Raw genomic sequence first — 21,681 nt, 5'->3', positions numbered from 1 at the left:
AATAGTAGGCAGGGCGGTGGTACCTACCCGCGCGAACTCACAAGAGGTCCTACCACCAGTAAATTACAATTAATGTTTTTGTGAAACATCTATAGCCGCACGTAAAATCGATTTCTGGCGTGGCGAAGCGTCGCCACACTAATGATGGTGTATATATACAGTCTATATGCAGTAGTGAGTACGGTGTGGCGACGCGTCGCCATGTGCAATCGAATGTACAATTCTCTCTGTGTTTTACTTGAAAACAAATTATTTTTTCGTAATATTTTATTTTATCATTATGACATATTTAGTTCCTATCACAATCTGTTCTTTTCTGCATATTACTTTTAAAAAATAATGTCGATGTTTCACATCTGCCAGGCGTCCCGTGACGGCTCACATTTTTTAATTTAATTTAAATTTAGTATTTAATAAATGTTCAAGTTTAAAAAATGGTCTCAAATCGAATACGCGTTGCTTTTTGCGTCAACCCCGAAAAGTACATTGAATCTAATTAATTTGGCAACAGTTTTTTATTTAATTCCATAAAACTTTTTTCTAACAATAAGTTTGGATGATTTTGAACAAAACACTCGATTGTGTAGTTTATATTGCTTTTGCTTGCAAGATCGACAAAAACAATAATGAAATGCTTGTCAGTGTCAAGTTGACAACAGAGAAACTTCACAGATTAAAGGACAACTTCACTCCATTACAAATTCAAAATTTCAGAGTTCCGAAAACATGGCGACTGTTAAGTTTGCAGTTATCGATGTTAGTGATTTTTTAACTAAAAAGCAAGCTAGCGAGCCTGCTTTAGCTGCGGATTGGGCGAAATTAGAGGAACTTTACAATAAAAAGTAAGTTCGAACGAATTTCTTGGTTAAAATACTGAAGATATCTATTCATATGAAAACAACTTTCTTTGTTTTTCTTCCAGACTATGGCACCAACTGACTTTAAAACTGCAAGAATTCGTCAAGAATCCGGCTCTGCAGAGGGGAGACAACCTCATACAGTTGTACAATAACTTTTTGACCACCTTCGAAAGCAAGTATGTTCCCTTCTGCAAGTCATTACATATATCTTTTTTATTTAGTAGGATTGTCTGTTAAATAATGTCAAAGAAAGGCTGCACTGTTTACGAAAACAATTACTGACTTTTTGCAAAGAAGACAACGCCAAAACTGCGTTTTCTTCATTTCTAAAACATACCATGATTCATTATTAACCCCTTTTTACATATATATTTTCATATAGTCACCACTAACAAAAATTAAATTAAAATCAAATATTTAATTCACATCACCAGCTTTAAACGTAAATTAAAGAAAAGGATATTTTCTGGGATACAAAGAAGCATATAAACCTCAAGCTTGTAAAATATCTGAAAATCTTATGTATATATCCATTAAATGAATGTATAGTACAGTGATATTTAGAGCACAATATTCTTTATTTTTTAAACTAAGAATCTGTAAGAATTAACATTACAGACATTATTGTACATACTCATTTGTGAATGATAACACACAAATTTTTCAGATAAAATTTTTCTAAATTATGTAGTAAATTCAGATTATATATTTGGGATGTGTGAAACACAAACCGACACATAATATATGAAAAATAAGTAAACAAAAACTAAGTTTCCACAATCGATATCACAGATGAGTAGAAAGAGAATAGAGAAGGTTTACAAAAAGGCAACAAATATAACATAAGATATACACACTTAAGCCCATATACAAATACATTTATATAATCATTTTGATTTTATTTGGATATATTGTAATATGGCAGTAACATTCAAGATTGATAATTAACGTTTCAATATCCCCATTGTCTACCATGCAGTATAACATTCTTGTTTAATTATATACTTTTTAAAATGTCTGCGGTGATTAAAGTAACATAATATTCAAATGGGTTCCAGAATAAATCCCCTATCATTAGTTGAGATCATTGCTCATATCGTGGAACAGTATGTCAACAAGAGAGATGCTGTCACATTCCTTGAGAAGGTGGAAACGAAAGTTAAAATGAATGATGAAGCACTGGCTCTTTGTAAGGTGAGTCATAATATCTAACAGGAGATCGACCCAGCCGGATGACGAACCTGCAACTCACTAGTCTTGTACAGAGCAGAACCTGTGTCAAAATACTAAATATTTCTTAATTCCAAGGTGCTACAAGGACAAATATATATTGAACAGCTGAATGATTATGATGCAGCTGAGAAAATAATTGAACATTTAGAAAGTACACTCGAAGATGCTGACGGTGTGACTCCAGTTCACGGACGATTCTATAAGTTAGCCTCGGAATATTACAGGTAAAAACTAAATTTTTAATGAGTTTCTGTTCTGTTAACCTTGTTGAACTGATTACAAAATTAATTGGTTCAATTCTGAGATATTGTGGTATATGCATTCAATCCCCCTGTTGCTGCCTATTTCAGCTGGCGACTCAAAAAATTGTGAAATTTTTGTGTATTGGTGGTAGGACCTCTTGTGAGTTTTAATGGTGGTAGGACCTCTTGTGAGTCCGTGCGGGTAGATACCACCACCCTGCCTATTTTTGCTGTGAAGCAGTAATGCGTTTCGGCTCGAAGGGTGGGGCAGCCGTTGTAACTATACTGAGACATTAGAACTTATATCTGAAAGTAGCTGGTGCATTTACGTCGTAGATATCTATGGGCTTCAGTAACCACTTCACACCAGGTGGGCTGTGAGCTCGTTCACCCATCTAAGCAATAAAAAAAATGGTTTTAATATCAATTTCATTTTAGAGTCCGTGGTCCGACTGGCCGTTACTACCGCGCAGCGCTTCGGTACGTTGGCTGCGCCGACGGGGGTGAGGCCCTACCTGCCACGGAACGTGCTGATATCGCCTTCAGACTAGCTCTCTCTGGAGTGCTGGCTCCGGACGTATATGATTTGGGAGAATTGGTAAGAACACTTATAAAGCAGTTTTTAAATATTATTTGAGTATAGGACTTGCTGTACTTCCTATGACAATGTAGTCACGCTCTGTGACGAGTGGGATAGCAACCCCTTATACAAATTGGAATTTCATGTCCCAAAGTCAAGGTGGTGGCATTCACATTGCGTAATTTCATATTGATTACCACCACTGGGTAAGTTGAGTAATTCAAAAGAAAAGTTGACTGCACCATCTTTTTCCAACTTAATCTAACAGTGTATATCTGACATAGGTGTTACACTCAAATCCGACATCCCCTCAAAATTGTGGCAAAATTAGGGAGAGCTTATTTATGTTTACATGAAAATTAAAAACAAAATATTGAGATATTTTTGACCATTGTGCTTTTACATTACTAGGTGACAAAATCAATAAAAAAATTTAAACGAAAATTTCAGTTGGCTCACCCAATTCTTCATTCTCTGAGGGGCACGCCCAATGAATGGGCCTGTGAACTGGTCAAAGCTGTATCGGTTGGAGACGTTGGTGCCTTCGAGAGGATCCGGGCCAAATCCAACTGCGACGAATTACACAAAGCAGACAGGCAACTGAGACAGAAAATTGCGATTCTGTGCTTAATGGAGGTATGCCAGTATGACGGCAACATTTTAGTGTTTATTCCCCATGCACCACATTATACAGATTCAAATCTCGAGGAGGTTTTGTAGAAAACTGACTCTGACTTGGAGTCTCATTTTAGCGAAAGGGATTTTGGATATAATTATAGTCTCATGGTAACATAATGCACTTTAATATGATAAAAATAGAATCATTTTAATTCATCTAAGATGCATTTTTTTGTATTATCTTGAATTTTAAACGATTAAGGTTCCATAGTTACTATCATTCATTTAACGATATAAAAGAAAAGCCATGTCTGTAAATGGAATAGCATAACAAATAATGACATGTTATTGTACATGATGACATCACCATCAGTGATGCATGAGCTAGAGAAAAATGAGATGTTAATCATTTTTAATTTCAATGACATATCATTCATTCACTTTTTATTTTGTAAACCATTGTATTAACTTGGAGATTTTTTAATACTATTAAAAAAATTATAGTTACCGGGAAATAGTATTAATGTAACATCCCTATGAACAGCTTGATATTAGTAAATCTGAATTTTGCCTCTTACAGATGGCCTTCAATAAATCCTCATCTCAGAGGAAGCTGTCGTTCGAGGAGATAGCCCGTGAAGCCAGAATACCCCTCGACGAAGTCGAACTCCTCATCATGAAGGCTTTGGCTGAAAAGTTAATTAGAGGACATATAGATCAGGTTAGTTTAATAATGCCAATTATTTGTTAAACATTAATAATGGATAGCTCTTCAATGACCATGTGAATGTGATCCAGTTTGTATCATGGAGTCATACTTGTATTAATAAACATATATACATACTAGCGACCCGCCCTCGCTTCGCTTCGGAAACATTAAAACACACATGAAACCAAAAAAATAAAATTAAAAAAAATTACAAAAAAGTAGCCTATGTTCATCAGGGACAATGTCGGCTTCTAATGGAAAAAGAAATTTTCAAATCGGTCCAGTAGTTTCGGAGCCTATTCGAAACAAACAAACAAACAAATCTTTCCTCTTTATAATATTAAGTATAGATTTCCCAACTCAGACACAGAGCGAACAAACATGTACCTCACAGAGTCAGTTATCTGATATAGTAATCAAACCCACAACCTTTGGCCCAGCAACCAGGAGCACTAACAATTGTGTTACCGAGTTAGTCAAAACCTTTGTCATAGATATTAGTCATCCTAGACCTGGCAATCAAGCGTTTGAGAAATATTCAAATAATTTTTAGTTTAGATGAGATGTTTTTCTCTATAATTGAACTAAGAGCCATTCATTATTTATGGTTTCAATTACCTTTTTTAACATCTAAATTATTTGTGGGAATACCAATATTTGATTCTGAAATCATTATAATATATGATTGACATAATGCCAACATTAAATACATTATTACATGAGAAGATTCTGGTAATTTGGTATCTTGCTTAGAAGCTGCCGTATTGACTAAACATTAGGCATGGGGCATGATGTCATATGAGGCCAATAGTGAAATATGTATAATCTCGCAGTTAGTTTATAAAGCGCAGACAAAGTAGATTGAAATGACATGTGTTTTATAAAGGGACAAGCTTGCATTTCATCTGATATGATATGTTACACATCTGCGCAGACTCGCAAACCGTCCTGCCACCAGTACAAGCATTGTTACCAGTGTTGTTACTGGTGTTGTCACCACCGTTGTTACCAGCATTGTTATGAGTGTTGTCATCAAGGTTGTTACCAGCGTTGTTACCAGTGTTGTTACCAGCGTTGTTACCAGTGTTGTTACCAGCGTTGTTACTAGTGTTGCTACCAGCGTCGTTACCAGTGTTGTTACCTCACTGTTGCAGGTGCGGTCGTGCGCGACGGTGCAATGGGTGCGGCCGCGTGCGCTGGCCGGGGCAGGCGCCGTGCTGACGGCAGCGCGGGTGGACGCGTGGCGAGAGGCGGTCTCCGCGGCCGCCGACCTGCTGGCTACCGTGCAGCCCGACCTCATCATCGCTTGAAGGTATCATCACTCTTCTGCCCTTTTCGTGTCGTGGCCTAAAAGATAAGACGTCCGGTGCATTCGTAGATAGCGATACACCCGGTGTTCGAAATTCCGCAGGCGGGTACCAATTTTTCTTATAAAATACGTACTAAAGAAATCTTCACAATTGACTTCCACGATGAAGGAATAACGTCGTGTAATAAAAATCAAACCCGCAAAGTTATAATTTGCGTAATTACTGCTGGTAGGACCTCTTGTAAGTCCGCACGGGTAGGTATCTGTCTATTTCTACCGTGAAACAGTAATGCGTTTCGGTTTGAAGGGTGGGGCAGCCGTTGTAACTAAACTGAGACCTAAGAACTCACATCTCAAGGTGGGTGGCGCATTTACGTTGTAGATGTCTATGATGTCCGGTAACCACTTAACACCAGGTGGGCTGTGAGCTCGTCCACCCATCTAAGCATTAAAAAAATGGAATTTAGAAAGAAATCGCTCCTCGACACGTGCGCCTCTCGTCACGGTAACGGCACGTGTTGAAGTCGGTGAGCGTCGCGTCCCGAGACTCCAACACGTGCACGTAGAGGATAATAACATAACAGAACGAATCACAAATTTAACTTTTGTTTTGTTTTCAGATTCATTCAGAGATCAACGGGAGGAATCTAAAATAAAACATTAAATACATAAATAAATATTGATAAATAGAATGTTTGTTTTATTATTATTTGATGTGTATTAGTTTTACGTATTAAGTATAGTAGATTCAGCAATAAAATGGTTTCGAAGGTTTAAATTTTCATATACGATGCATTATTATACATAGTTCATTGTAAATAATACCGACCCGATTCACCTCGGCTTTGGGGTGAATAGGGTCACGTATGGGGACAATAGTTTTTCGATAGGGCTGGCACTGTTGTTACCTTTAGGTAATTACTTTCAATATCTTTAATCAGTTACAAAACTCTTATGACTAAATTAAACTATTTAATATTCTTAAACACTAACTAAAAGTTCTTTTCAATTCAACAAATTTAAATCTCACAAAAACAACCCAGATATGTCCCTATTCTACCCCTAGTCCCTATTCCCCCCAATCTATGGTAAGTCTTATAATGTCACCTATACCTAATGATTAATTTGCCAGAGACATGGTACATACATAACGGTATTATAAAATTTTAACATTCCAACATGTACTTACTTGAATAAAAAGTGTGCAAATATAAAATGAATATAAAATTAATTGGCTAACATGTCAATTTATAATATAACATTCATAAATTATAATTATTAAGGATTTAATTACATTCATAATCATAAAATAATAGATCTAATCAATTGCATTTACTATTATCATTTAAAAATTCACCAATATAATAACAATATGTCCTTAAAAAAATCTTTACATCGTTTTTGAAGTGTTGATTCTTTTTATCCTTGAAAACATCAGGTAAAAAAAAATTTAATGGCCATACAATAAACATTTTTTCTGATAAACTGTCAATCTCTGATTTGGTACTTGAAAGGTGTGTTTATATCGACTTCACCCATCTGCCCTGGTAAAACTGGAAAGGCCTCCGAGCCACCAGTAATCTCTCAAACATAAAAAAATATATTGACTTCCAACATTTTTTACATTTTGAAATAAATTTAAATTATTTTGTACAAAAACATTTATATAAACATGGAATGGAACGAATGCATTGCTGTATCAAAATCTTGCATTTGATTCATTAATACATTATAAATCGTAATAAACAATGTTTTTTTTAGGTTTAACGAATCGTAGCAATTAAAGCTATTAAAGTGTAATCTTGTATTATCATTTCTGAAATATAGATTGGCCATTGATCTTAAATACTTCTATTCTTCGTTTTACTCATTTGATCTGATACTTTGTTTTTTTTTTGAGTAATCTTCCCAAATATTTTATTACCATATTTAAGGGCATAAATTGGATATTATACACAATAAATATATAAGTTATATCATAACACTTTATTTCGATCGAAAAAACGAATCAGTAGGTATTCATTAATTTTCATATTAAAATATTTAAATGCCCTTGAATTATTGCTTATTAAACAATAGAAACGACTCATTATTCAAGAACATTCATGTAGATCCTATTTTTCAAACTGTTGAATTGTATTTTTTTTAATGCTCGTTATTAAAATCTGGTGAAGTAAATTGTAAATTTGAAATACAAAAAAAAAAGAATATTCCCAGATGTACGTAAAGCACATTTTCAGGTTAAGACAAATGTTTTAACTCTTATTTGCAACGGAGTTTATATTTCTCCGTTTGTTCTTGCACATTTCGTCTTGGTGTTGGGTTTTTTACAAGACCAATTTTACTCATTACTATTCCGATGTTACGAATACATTACAGTTTTCTTGGCGTCCTAGATCGTTCGTATAGTATCCGTACATATAGTCCTAATTACACTTAAAGTGTTATGTAAGCCCGATAGTGAACCTTATAACTGCCTCCAAATATAAATAAAGCGTATTAAAAAGGAGGTTCTCTCAAGGATCCGGATATTTATGATGCGTTGATCTCAAACAGATATGACTAGTCGCCCGTTTGATTTCCCATACAGAAATCAATTTAAAAAAACATCATCTCAACGCATTCCAAACGTAATTATTTAACGTAATAATTTTTAAGCTGACACATTTTTGTTTAAAAAGTATTATGCACAAACTACATACAGTCATGTCGTTTGACAAAATGAAATTCCCGCCAAAAGAAAATTTCTTATTAGGTGTGACCATTATACTAAATTTTGTACTTGAGGGATTTAGTAGTTTTTTATAATTGTATGTAGAACTTTATGATTTTTTTGTACTTAATTAAAACAATATTTTTTTTCGGACAAATCGCATTATTTTTACCTTTATTAAAAATAAAGTAAACAGTATTTGATAAACAATAATCAAAGTTACAAAAAAGATTACCACAAAGATTATTATCAATATTATTAGGTAGATTTAGAAGAATTTTCCTATATATAAAATACCTGCAATTCTTTCGAACAGCTAGCTTCAAGAAACTTTAGATTTTAGAGAATCGATTATGTCAAATTCAAATTAATTTAACCATTGCTTAGATTATTTAGACAATAGACTCAATCATCGTTTATCTGCTGTAACTTCAGCTTAAAGATACCACAACAGCTTACATACTAGATTTTCAAGATATACTTTACAGTTCATAAGCTTAAAGCATAACCTATAAACTATTTACATTCTTTTAAATTAAAATTCCATTAATTTGCCACAAGCAAAATCGCAATGTCAAATATCAATTATTAGAATTATTATTGAGCTTTTTAGTCTACCCATTTTATTGTTACTTTTATATTTTTCAAGTCTTACATCACTTATTGTCAATTTAAACAAACATTTTATGAAATGAAACTAACAACGTTGTTTTATATATATAATTAACTAAATGCATGTTATATTTTTTTAATATTATAACATAATATTAATGAGTAATTTCCGCACTTCTGTATTTTATATTATTCAAGTTTTTTTTCGGTCGTACATTTTACTTTGTATGCTCTGTAATCGTGCACCATGTAGAATTATCGAGTTAAAAAAAAACAACTGAACATTAAAAAAATAAAAGCAAAACCACGCGTACAACATAGTATAATAATATCAGTATTTTCACATTGGCAATTGTATCGGAAAACTCGTCTGAATCGAGTCACAAATCAATTTCAGTGTTCAGATTGGTTCAGTCGCCCGCACTTGCAAATGGCGTCATTAATACGGGTGTCCGCGCACAAACTAAAACAGGCGAAATGACTTAAAAAAAACGTTAAATAACACAAAAGTGCTATCCAAAAGTGAAGTGTTCGCAATTTACGGGTGAGTACAAGGTTCGATTAAATCCAAACAACAATTAATTACGTAATTTGGAGTGTATTCGTGAAACGAATCATCTGTCTCGCTCGTTTGTTATGATTCGTCGGTGTCATTTATTTACAAAACGACTCTACGTTCGTCTCGCTCTTTCGTTTTTCTCTTTATAGATTTTTCATTTTTAAACGTACGTGCGAGAGAGAAAGTCGATGTCTTATGGAAAAAGATATGAACAAAAAAATGTGTATTTAGTGTGCGAGTGTACTATAAAAATTATTGATTTTTGTTTTCTTTTAACACACGCTGAGAAAATGTTTAATTCTAATTGCACTAGTGCGCTCTAGTGTGTTCAGAGTGAGTTTGTTATCTTAAAACATAATTTTTCACGAGTCGTTTTTCATGTTAGCGCGTGTCTAAATAAATATTTGCGTTTTTTTTTTCGTGATTCAAGTTCCTTGGCCGCGTTGTCTTGTTGGGGGCCTGCGGCTGCGTCCCACTATTTTTGGAACACCCAAACGTATCAACGAAGATATTACGCCAAGTTTGAACTGTGTGAGCGCTCGTGTCTATCTTTAAAGTGTATTTTTGACCTTTTTAATTGTGTTTTTTTTTGTGTTAGTATCAATGTTGCGAGACTATGCGATGTGTATTAAGTTTTTCTTTTTTTTTCATTTCATTTAATAACGTGATTAATTAGCGTGGTAAGTTTGCTGTTTAAATAAATATTATGCGGTAATTGGTATTGATCATAACAGAAAAAAAAAATCTTCCTTCAATGCATTTTAGTTGTCCAATAAGACTGTTCTAGTTACGCCGAAAACCAAATATGAAATAATCCTTCGAAATGCAATAAGGTATACAGCTCACGAATAGCCAGTATAGCTGTGTTATCAGTCAAACATTATTTGCCGGGCGTGTGAAATTCTGATAAGATACATTTTCGCGTCACTTCAGTTGTAAAGATTAAACGAAAAAAAAAAACCAGAAAAGTACCCTAAAGTCCAGGGGTAATTAAATCACGAAGTTTCGAAGCATAAGGACCTTATTTTTTAAGCCACATTAGTGTTTTCTGGGACCCTAAGCAAGGCACGGAAGAGGGGCTCTCATTGAAAAAAAAAAAAAACTTTGCTGAAAAATATCAAATTCGACATTTTGGATTTTCATGTTTTTCTCTCTGAGAAATGATTCGATTTTGATACTTAGAAAAAAAAATGTAGATACATATATTATTATATAGTTTCGATAGTGTCGCTGTGTTTTCGTTGTGATAAAAAATAATAACGAAATGAAACAATAGGTGATTCACGTAAATTTAAAAAGACCTCATTACGTGTAGCGATATTTAAAAATCGTTTGCTGTAAATAAAGTAGTTTTTGCTGGTGGTATTATACGCCGTGTTTTGAGTTCCCGCGGGTAGGTACCACGCCTGTTTCTGCCGTGAAGCAGTAATGCGTTTCGATTTGAAAGGTGGGACAGCCGTTGTACTGTAAAAACTGAACTCATGTCTCAAGATGGGTGGCGGCAGCTACGTTGTAGATGTCTATGGGCTCCGGTAACCATTTAACACCAGGTGGACCATGAACTCGTTCTTCAATCTAAGCAATAAAAAGAATAATCTCAAAGCGATTCGTTCTGTTGGAAGATAAAGAGTCTAGTGTGCCAATGCAATTTGATTCTAATTTGTTAGGTAATTGAATTGTATTCACGTCGGGAGGCCAGATTGCTTATTGCGAGTTTTCTAACGTTCTCGATCGCGTAAAAGTTAACTCAATTTTGTATGGAGATAACACAGCGCCCCTAGCGGCAAACGTAGGGAAGCTGTTCCAACTCCATACAAATTTGAGTTCACACTAAGACCACCTTTTCGGAGCCACCGAATGGCATGTAAAATAAAAGCCAAAGGGTTTTTTGGTACAAGATTCTAGTCTACCACTCGACTGGTCTTGTTCTTCTTCCCAGCGTTTTTCTGGTCTATTACCAGAGTCTGTTTCTCTTCTTAAACTCCTCCACTTTGTCCGGTCTTCGGCATCGATCTGGGTCAGGTTATTCTCCTTCATATCCGCCCTATTTTTGGGCCTACCGCAGGATCTTGGGCCTGGTTGGTGCGTTGTGGCTTGGCCATATATTTCCGACGTAGCCTGATGGTTTGAGGCTTAAGTGGCCGTACCGTACCATTGGAGAGTGAAATATAATGTTGTTCTGAATTTTCGTAACGTAATATTTGTATTTATTTCGATACATATATATGTATGCAAAGAATAACATTGTAACTGATGTTTAGCCAAAATTACAGTTACAATGTTATTCCTTGCACTTGTTGATTTTATGCTTCCTTCCTATTTAAAAGTGACGACCATTTTCCATAGAGGACCATCCTAACTCAATATATCCGGGATAAGATTAAAAAAAAACATTACCTTCGATATGAACTTGACCGCCGCCGCTTACTTCGATAAAGCGGTACGATATGAGAATCCTCTCATCGTGGCCGCCGGAAACTACATAGCCGATCCGCGGACCAAATGGTAAACAGTCGACGTCGCCTAAAATACGTCATTTCCGATCCTCCTGATCCACTAACGGTGCTTTTAGGTATCCCAAGCACCGGTCACTGTCCTCGTCGAACCCGTCGCTTGCGACGAAGGGCTCGACGAGCGAATTAACCCACAGACACAGCCCACTGAGTTTCTGGCCGGATCTTCTCAGTGGGTCGTGTTTCCGATCCGGTGTTAGATTTTGCGAATCACTGCTCTTGCTAGGGTTCGTGTTAACAACATCGTCAGGCTTGAGCCCCGTGAGCTGATCTCACAACCACTTTAGTTTAAACGTGCGATATGCAATCTTACCTTGAAAATTTCGTTAGCGCGATTCAGGCATGTGACAATTATCTTGTGTTTTACGATAGCCACTAATTATTATTTTTAACAGAAATTAAAGTCTTTAAATATTGTTTTTTTAATACGTTTTGTTAGCGTCAGACGTATGTATGTAACGGAATCTTTGAACATGATTTTGACCACCTTCAAAACGTATTCAACTTCAACGAAAAATTAAAAATAAATAATAGTTTAAAAAACCTAAAAAAATACGCTTTTATAGAAAATCCAACTAAAAAATAGAAAACAAATTTTAATAAATTTGAATTAAACATAGTTTAAGAAAAAATGGTTTTATTGTAGAAAAATCGTGGGGTGTATGGTATCAGTGGTTATAAATATTTTATGAACAGATATGAGTAGAAGGGTTATTTTGATAATATCCACCCCACCAAAAGCACCCCACGCTTTTTTACAATAAAATATTTTTTTCTTACATTATTTTTAATTCAAAATATATTAAAATTATTTTCTATTTTTTAGATAGATTTTATTAAATCACGCAAAACACAATTACATAAGTATTTTATTGTTTACTTATTCTGAAGTATTCCATCTTTATATCCTATATATTTCTTCTGTGCGTGTTTTTGTCACTAAACTCCTAAACGGTTCGACCGATTTGAATGTTTTTTTTTTTGTATGCATTTGGGTGGTGCTCTGGATGGTTTAGATTCAGATTTAGGTATCTTTCCTAGAAATAATTTATATGGCAATACAACGTTTGCCGGGACAGCTAGTATCGTTATAATATCTATCTATACTCGTACAAGTAATTTTCGATGTGACAATAGCTTAACCAAACCAAACAATAATAAAATATGATATAAGTGTGTTTAAATTCGCAGAAGCGAGGCTACGTGTCCGCTTTCTTAGAACAACATCGCTGATAGAGCGGAAATGTTTTTTTTTTTTTAATATTTGTAACTTTTGAAATCATAGTATGCATAATAATTTATATTTGTTTTAATTTTTCCAAAGCCATGGACAGTGGGCAGCGGCTTAGTTGTGCCTATGCTGATGTCCATGAGCGATGGCGATTAACTTTGAGGTTTTTTTTTCATTATTATTTTTGCATAGATGAGTGGACGAGCTAAGTGGTTACCGGAGCCCATAGATCTTGAGATATGAGTTGGGCCGTATGTTTGCCAATGATGCTAGTAAAATAAAACAAAAATTTCCAATAAGTATTATATTATCGTTTGTGAAGATTTTGCGATAATGAAATACAAAGAGAAAAATATATAAGGATTTTCATCTTAAAATATAAATCTGTAATTTTGAAACTGATTTATTAACTAAATGAAATGAAACCCTCTCATAATTAATACCACATTAGTCTAACAACTATGACAAGCGATTTCGAAGCATAGCTACAACAAGCGGATGATATACGGATTTTTTTACGAGTCAGAATTAGGATGGCGTGGAGTGGCAATACTTTTTTTTATATTAAAATAATTCATCGCGAACTCCATTCGTGGCCGCTTTTTTAAAGATTAAAGACAGACGTAGATTAATTCTACATAAAACGAACCTGTACAATCTGTATATACTCGTATGTATGTGGAGGGGTGGAAGGCTGTTTCTTTTTCAAGCGACATTTTTGCAAAAACACAGGAGAGCCATATAAAGTTTAAATTTTGGAAAATTAATAATATCATAACAAAAACGAATAGAGCAAAATTAATTGAAGTTCAATAAAATACATCGAACTGTTGATGCTGATATCCACTTTAAAGGACCTTTAATTACAAAGATAAATGTCGCATGCTAAGCGAAATGTCGCTTGACCACCCCTTTCACCCCCCAAATTATATTCATGGGGAATGTGGTCTGTAAAGATTTTTTTGATTTTTTTATTGCATAGATAGGTGGACGAGCTCACAGCCCACCTGGTGCTAAGTGGTTACTGGAGTATATAGACAACTACAACGTAAATGACGCCACCCACCTTGAGATATGAGTTCTAAGGTCATAGTTACAACGGCTGCCCCACCCTTCGAACTGAAAGGCGTTACTGCTTCACGGCAGCAATAGGCAGGGTGCTGGTACCTACCTGTGCGGACTCACAACACGTCCTACCACCATTATTTACTCAAATTATAATTTTGTCGATTAGATTTTTATTACACGACGTTATTCCTTCACCGTGGAAGTCAATCGTAAACATTTGTTAAGTACGTATTTCATTAGAAAAATTGGTACCCGCCTGCGGGATTCGAACACCGTTGCATCGCTACATACGAATGCACCGGACGTCTTATCCTTTAGGCCACGACGACTTCTACGTAAATGAAGTCGCGGGTAAAATTTTGCGTTATGCCAAAGTAACTATTCCACGCGGACGAAGTCGCGGGCAAAAACGGCCGTCTGGTGTAGTGGTAAGTGACATGGTCACTACACAAGGGGGTCGCGGGTTCGAATTCCGCCAAGGGAAGATATTTGTATGATAAATATAAATGTCTTTTCCAGGGTTATGGATGTATATTAAATATATGTATGTGTATAATAAAAATTGTTGGATGAAAGACGATATGCGTAAGGGGGGTAACGTATTTCATTAGAAAAATTGGTACTTGCTAGCGGGATTCTGAGAAATGTGTCGGTGCGCCGTATTCTCTCTTGTTCCAAATATAACCAAGTCCAACACGTGTTCAGAGACCCCCACGCGGTCTATTTCAGTGGCGCCCCTAAGGTCGACGACCCGCGCCCGACGGGACCCTTACAACTTTTTATCCTCACTCAGCACCCCATTCTTGACGACCCCTTTTACCGTTTTTAGAAGCGTTTCCATAACGTCTTCGGGTTTTTGGGGTTTTAAATTTAAATATCGAAATTAATTTGATTAATTATTTTTTTTGGTCATTAAATTATGGTCATATTAATTGAGATTACAATTTCGGGTTCCCACATTGATTTTGTTATTAGATAATTTATTTAAATGAATATGCAATTTCGAAAAGGGCACATCTCTGACAATGTAAAATGTTCAGGAAATAAAAAAAAACTGATTATTTTCTAGAGCAGTGTAAATTTTAAAATATTAACTTTTGAGATATATTTTAGGGTTAATTAGCAAATTACTGGAATTATTATAAAATGGGTGTAGGTGAGCCTCAAAACTACATGTATATGAAAAAATGTATTTGACAAAATATGCGACATATCCCTTTTCGAAATAGCATTTTTTTTTTTTTGTTTTTTAGAGCCAAAAAACAATTGAATATTATGCAATTTCCAAAACGTTATCTAATCATTTTCATACTAAATATTTTAAAGTGTTTTACGTAGTGAAGTACGTATGTTGGTGTTAGTGGTCCACTGACAGTTGAGGTTGTCGTTTGTCGACGTACATAATATGTATTTAGGTACAAAAAAAAACCACGTGTGGTACTCGGGGACTGCTGCGGTAAAGCTATTGCATAGTATTTTTTATCAGCTTATACAATTATAATTAGACAATAATAATTTAATATTAAAACAATAATAAAATAAGATCCACTCTATATTTATAAACATTAACAAAAGAAAAACATTAATTGTCCTCTTCACACTCATAAGCTAGACCGCGCGAGAGAGAGATGGGCAGACTTTTTTCATGATGTGCATGCAGTGTGACGTCACGCCGCACGCATATTCACAAACACTACACAAGCGCAAGGTGTGAACTTGTTGAACGTGAGGTACATGGTAAGCGGAGGGGGGTGTGTTAGGTTTTATTTTCGTTACGGAATTTCTTGATTCGGTTGCCGCGCACAAAAGCCCGCGATAAAAGCTATGCAATAGCTTAAAAAAATAGCCAGGTTAAACTGTAAAAGTTGTTTTAATTATGTTTATGAGAAGAAAATAATATTTGGGTCAGTTTTTTTTAAGGTTAACAAAAGTTAAGAAGACCGACTCTGGGTTGCATATATCGTACTAATCATAATAATAATATGTAGGTACTTATAAAATAATAGTACCCTCTGATTTTCTCGCCGGATCATCTCAGTGCGTCGCGTTTTCGATCCGGTGGTAGATTCAACGAAGCACTGCTCTTGCTAGGGCTAGCGTTTTTTTTATTGCCGTTATAGGCAGACAAGCATACGCCCACCTGATGGTGAGTGGTTAATGTCGCCCATGGACGTTTATGGATCGCGAAAAGCAAAGAATGTTTTTGTTGCTTAGTAGGGTGGACGAGCTCACAGCCCACCTGGTGTTAAGTGGTTACTGGAGGTCTCAAGTATATTTACAACGGCTGCCCCACCCTTCGAACCGAATCGCATTACTGCTCCACGGCAGAAATAGGCAGGGCGGTGGTACCTACCCGTGCGGACTCACAAGAGGTCCTACCACCAGAAATTACGCAAATTAAAATTTTTCCGGTTTGATTTTTATTACACGATGTTATTCCTTCACCGTGTAAGTCAATCGTGAACATTTACTGAGTACGTAATTCATTACAAAAATTTCAAATTATTTCAGTCCACACGGGTAGGTACCACCACCCTGCCTATTTCTACCGTAAAGCAGTAATGCGTTTCGGCTTGAAGGGTGGGGCTTCTGTTGTAACTACTTAGTCTGGCCATAAATACTGTTACAAAGGAAAACAAAAAAATCTATGGCAAATAACAACATTTATTACTTTTACAGTGTTTACAGTTTAATACATAAATATAAAACAATTTAAAATATAAAAAGCTTATTCGAAGTGGTCTCCATTGGCTGCAATACAGTCCTTTAAATGTTGAGGCCAGTTATCAATAGAAGCACGCACTCTTTCCATGGGAAAATTTTTCACTGCCAATCGTACGGATTGTTTTAGGGACTCCAAATTATCATGGCGCTTAGAGCAAGCCGTACTCTCTAGAAATAGTAGAATAATAATAATCCAGCGGATTAAGATCGGGACTAGACGACGGCCAGTCTTCAGCTCTGATGAAGTCCGAAACGTTCGTTTCTAACCAAGACTGCGTAGACCGAGCTTTATGACTTGGCGCCGAGTCTTGCTGGAAGGACCATTCTTGATTATTGAACATGGTGTTGTTAAGGGGCTTCCCTACCTTCTCAAGAATGGTATCTTGATACACTTGTGCCGATGTTTTGATACCTTTTTCACAAAAGTATGGCTCAGTCACTGCTTCATAGCTAAGAGCTTTGAGCATAAATACGGTCATTTTGTTTGTTAAAGTGTTGCTCAATTGTAAAAATTTTCTCATCCGTAAACAAAAAATTTCTATGACCTCCCTTTGCGTACCGCTTCAGTAGTTGTTTCGATTTTACCACCCTATTCTCTTTTAAATTATCAGTTAAGAAATGACCAGTACGTCTCTTATAGGCTGCAAGTCCTAAGTCATCTTTTAAAATACACGACATGGTTCTAGGTGCTATCTTCATCTCCCGAGATAAAATCTTTTGCTTTCGGACAGGATTTCTTCGAATTCTTTCCCTTACTGCTTTGACCACCTTTTTTGTACGAACACTACGTGGACGGCCAGATCTTTTTCTGTCACAAACAGAGGAGGTCTCATTGCACCTATTAATCGCCCGGTACACAAACATTTTACTAATACCAAGCGTATGGAGAGTTTTAAAAATTGCATTTGGCTCCATACCTACTTTGTGTAATGCAATCACAGCGATTCGGTTCTCTTTATCACCCCACTCCATTTTAATATCGCAAAATATTGTACAATGTATTGGCGCCAAAATGAGAAAACTCAATGAGTAATCATATAAAAATGACAGATTCCAAATTCAAATGTAATATTTTGTTTATTTTTAATTGTAACAGTATTTATGGCCAGACTAAGTATACATGAGACCTTAGAACTTATATCTCAAGGTGGGTGGCGCATTTACGTTATTGATGTCTATGGGCTTCAGTAACCACTTAACACCAGCTGGTCTGTGAGCTCGTCCACTAACCTAAGCAATAAAAAAATATATCGTCTTTCACGCAATCCATTCATTTCTTGTTAGGTCCACCTCTTCCTCTTCCTCTGAAGTAAAGTGAGGTAAAATTATACTGTATGGTATTACATTTTTTTTTCGTTTCAAAGTAACAAGGTGGCCCTGAATGCCTGTTACACAAATAATAAGATTTATGACGTAATCTTGCAATAGGGTTGTCGCTTATTTCACCTACCTATCTTCCATTAGCCGTGAGTTGAATATATCCCACATTGGCTTCATGACGACTAGTGGGCAGCTGTCACGAAGTGTTGACTGCTAATTGCTTCGATGTCGCTGTGATCTTGAGACATTCATAGATCCGAATAACTGATATTTTCTTCATTAAACGCCTGTATCATAGGGTTGTGCGTCGGCGTTAACTAGTAATAAAAATTTTGTTGCATTTTCACGGTACAAATGTAGTCTCGTTGATTGTACAATGCTTGGCCAACCTAGAAGTCGTCGTGGCCTAAAGGATAAGACGTCCGGTGCATTCGTATGTAGCGATGCACCGGTGTTCGAATCCCGCAGGCGGGTACCAATTTTTCTAATGAAATACGTACTTAACAAATGTCCACGATCGGCTTCCACGGTGAAGGAATAACATCGTGTAATAAAAATCAAACCCGCAAAATTATAATTTGCGTAATTACTGGTGGTAGAACATCCTGTGAATCCGCACGGGTAGGTACCACCACCCTACCCATTTCTGCCGTGAAGCAGTAATGCGTTTCGGTTTGTAGGGTGGGGCATCCGTTGTAAATATATACAGCATTTACGTTGTAGATGTCTATGGGTTCCGGTAACCACTTAAACCAGGTGGGCTGTGAGATCGTCCACCCATTTATGCAACAAAAAAAAACTTTTGAATAAAAAAGTCTAAAACAATTGCTTTTTTTTATCTACTATTCCCTGGTAGCCTAAGGGCTAAGGGGACATTCCAGTTACGGCCAGACGGTTTTTAGTTACGTTATAACTGCAGTAAAACCCAAAAAAAAAATTCATTATAATTAATTTTAAACAATAATTATCGAGGGTTCTTCTAAAGGAACTTCAGTATATTTTTAGCTGAAGATTACGAATTGGAAAATTCCTTTAACATCCTACCGTTTTCGAGGTAATTAATAATACATTACCTATAGTAGATTTATAAATAGCGCATTACCATTAAAATAATCATTTGTAAAGTTTCATTTTAGTTAAGCTGACTCGGTGGTGCGGTAGTTAGCAGTCCTGACTGATGCGTCGAGGGTCATGGGTTCGGTTCCCACGTTTATTATCTACTAGCTGAGTCCCGCGATGTTATTGAAGGTTAGGTGAAGCCGCGGGGCGAAGCTATTCTAAATTAAGTAGCTTAAGTTACTCCTTATATCATCAGCTACCTATCAGTGAAACTCCCGTCAAAGTCGGTCCAGCCGTTCCAGAGATTAGCCGGAACAAACAGACAGACAGACACAAAATTTACAAAAAAATGTTAGTTTGGTATATTATGTACTATACTGTATACATAGTTACACATTTAGTAAAAAGTTGTTATTTTATGGTTACAAACATACACTCCAATTTTATTTCTTTTTATAGATATATGTATAAATTTAGAAAAATATTTAACAGTCTTTGATAGTCTTCCGACTATCTGGGAATCCTAATTTGGGGCTGGACGATCGTGCGTGGTTTGTTTCCAGTTATTATTATTACAATTTCAAGAGCTTTTAGGCAGCGGTCCGCCTGTGTGTCTGCGGCTGTTGTTCTGGCGTTGCCGATGTCCACGAGCGATGTTAACCAGTCACCGTCAAATGGGCCGTATGCTCCACTGTTTACAAAGCCAAAATAAGCTACCATCATACCACCATACATAAAAGTATCCTATGACAATGTCATTGCTACGTTTGTCAAATAAATATGGTCACTAAAAATAAAAATATACGTATGTGGAGCAATTATTTTTTAAAGTCGACAACCCAACGCCGCGTGTTATAATGTAATGTCCGTTATATTTGAATTGCATTTCCTTTAACATAGCGAATGTTTATTGAAAATCGTATTTCCCGATGGTTTTGAATCTATTTCGAGCACACTATTTCGTGGGCTAGAGAAGGTAAACGTATTTAAATACTACTACTTATTGGTCCCCAGTAGTCGAAATTCGACTATAATTAATTGAAATTATAAGTTTGAACATTATTATGGTTCTATTGTCAAATTTACTGGTGGTGGGACGTTTTGTGAGTCCGCACGGGTAGGTAACACCGTCCTGCCTATTTCTGCGGTGACGCAGATGTAATGCGTTTCGGTTCGACGGGTGGGACAGCCGTTGTAATTATACTGAGGCCTTAGAACTCATATTTCAAGCTGGGTGGCAGTATTTACGTTATTGATGTCTATGGGCTCCGATAACCACTTAACACCAGGTGGGCAGTGAGATCGTCCACCCATCTAAGCAATACAAAAAAGACTATTAAACTTCTTTAACCACAGATTTCGCCACAAGACTTATACACTAGAGACAAACAATATGACTCTATTCTCAATTTGACCACAAACTTTAAACAATAAACAAAATAGTATAGGTATATTATGTGGGTCTGTGTCAAATACATGGTAGTTTGTGTAATGGTTTTTTAATCGATTTAATGTATTTTTCATGCATAATTAAAAAAGTTATTGAATTCTGCATTCATTCTCTTTATTCTCTATAACAGCCTGGCCACGGGACATTCGCCGATGCGAATATTCGCGCGGTGCGAACGGCGAAGCGTCTAGCGACTAAAACAAGCGCATAGAAATGTACCTAACAAGCCACGCGCACCGGCGACCGGCGAAGCGACCGGCGAAATGTACCGAGCGAATCGCGCGATGCGGCGGGCGAGCAAAACAAATGCATGAATACGGACGGCGCGAGCCACGGAGTCGAGCGGTAGTCGCGGCGAATAGTGCAGTGATTAAATGAGTTTAGTTGTTTTCGCCGCGAAAAATTAACGCCGAAATTTTTATATTTTTTATTTATTTTTTATTTTATATTTTTAAAGTCGTCGTGGCCTAACGGACGTCCGGTGCAATCGTGTTGAGCGATGCACCGGTGTTCGAATATCAGGCGGGTACCAATTTTTGTAATGAAATACGTACTCAACAACACTCAACGTTCACGATTGATTTCCACGGTGAAGGAATAACATCGTGTGATAAAAATGAAATCTTCAAAATAATAATTTGCGTAATTACTGGTGGTAGGACCTCTTGTGAGTCTACACGGGTGGGTACTACCACCCTGCCTATTTCTGCCGTGAAGTAGTAATGCGTTTCGGTTTGAAGGGTGAGGCAGCCATTATAACTATACTTGAGACCTTAGAACTTATATCTCAAGGTGGGTGGCGCATTTACGTTGTGGATGTCTATGGGCTCCAGTAACCACTTAACACAAGGTGGGCTGTGAGCTCGTCCACCCATCTAAGC

The 21,681-nt window shown here is 36.2% G+C and overlaps 2 protein-coding genes across 11 annotated transcripts in view; both read left to right on the top strand.

Moving 5' to 3' along the window:
* Nucleotides 1–671: 671 nt before the first annotated feature.
* On the top strand, nucleotides 672–6,243 carry LOC693113 (26S proteasome non-ATPase regulatory subunit 13). Its single transcript, NM_001046866.1, has 9 exons — nucleotides 672–842; nucleotides 923–1,036; nucleotides 1,919–2,054; nucleotides 2,169–2,317; nucleotides 2,774–2,933; nucleotides 3,366–3,551; nucleotides 4,114–4,254; nucleotides 5,397–5,554; nucleotides 6,172–6,243. The coding sequence occupies exons 1-8, from the start codon at nucleotides 727–729 to the stop codon at nucleotides 5,550–5,552; spliced, it is 1,158 nt and encodes a 385-aa protein (NP_001040331.1). The 5' UTR covers nucleotides 672–726; the 3' UTR covers nucleotides 5,553–5,554; nucleotides 6,172–6,243.
* A 2,633-nt stretch (nucleotides 6,244–8,876) lies between these two features.
* The window catches only part of LOC101737369 (protein bric-a-brac 2), a 48,659-nt gene continuing 35,854 nt past the window's right edge, over nucleotides 8,877–21,681 (top strand). For 2 of the 10 annotated variants that reach the window (XM_038019187.2, XM_012694328.4), the window contains exon 1: nucleotides 8,877–9,420. The gene's annotated coding sequence lies outside the window, so the exon portion shown is untranslated. Of the gene's footprint in view, nucleotides 9,432–9,549; nucleotides 10,116–21,681 lie in introns of those variants that run through there. The other 8 variants (XM_062675325.1, XM_012694330.4, XM_062675323.1 and 5 more) reach the window with 5 other exon arrangements.

Source organism: Bombyx mori, chromosome 23 (assembly GCF_030269925.1).
Source record: "Bombyx mori chromosome 23, ASM3026992v2".
NCBI lineage: Eukaryota > Metazoa > Arthropoda > Insecta > Lepidoptera > Bombycidae > Bombyx > Bombyx mori.
Note: the sequence above shows the minus strand (reverse complement) of the source record. Positions and strands in the feature narration are given on the sequence as shown.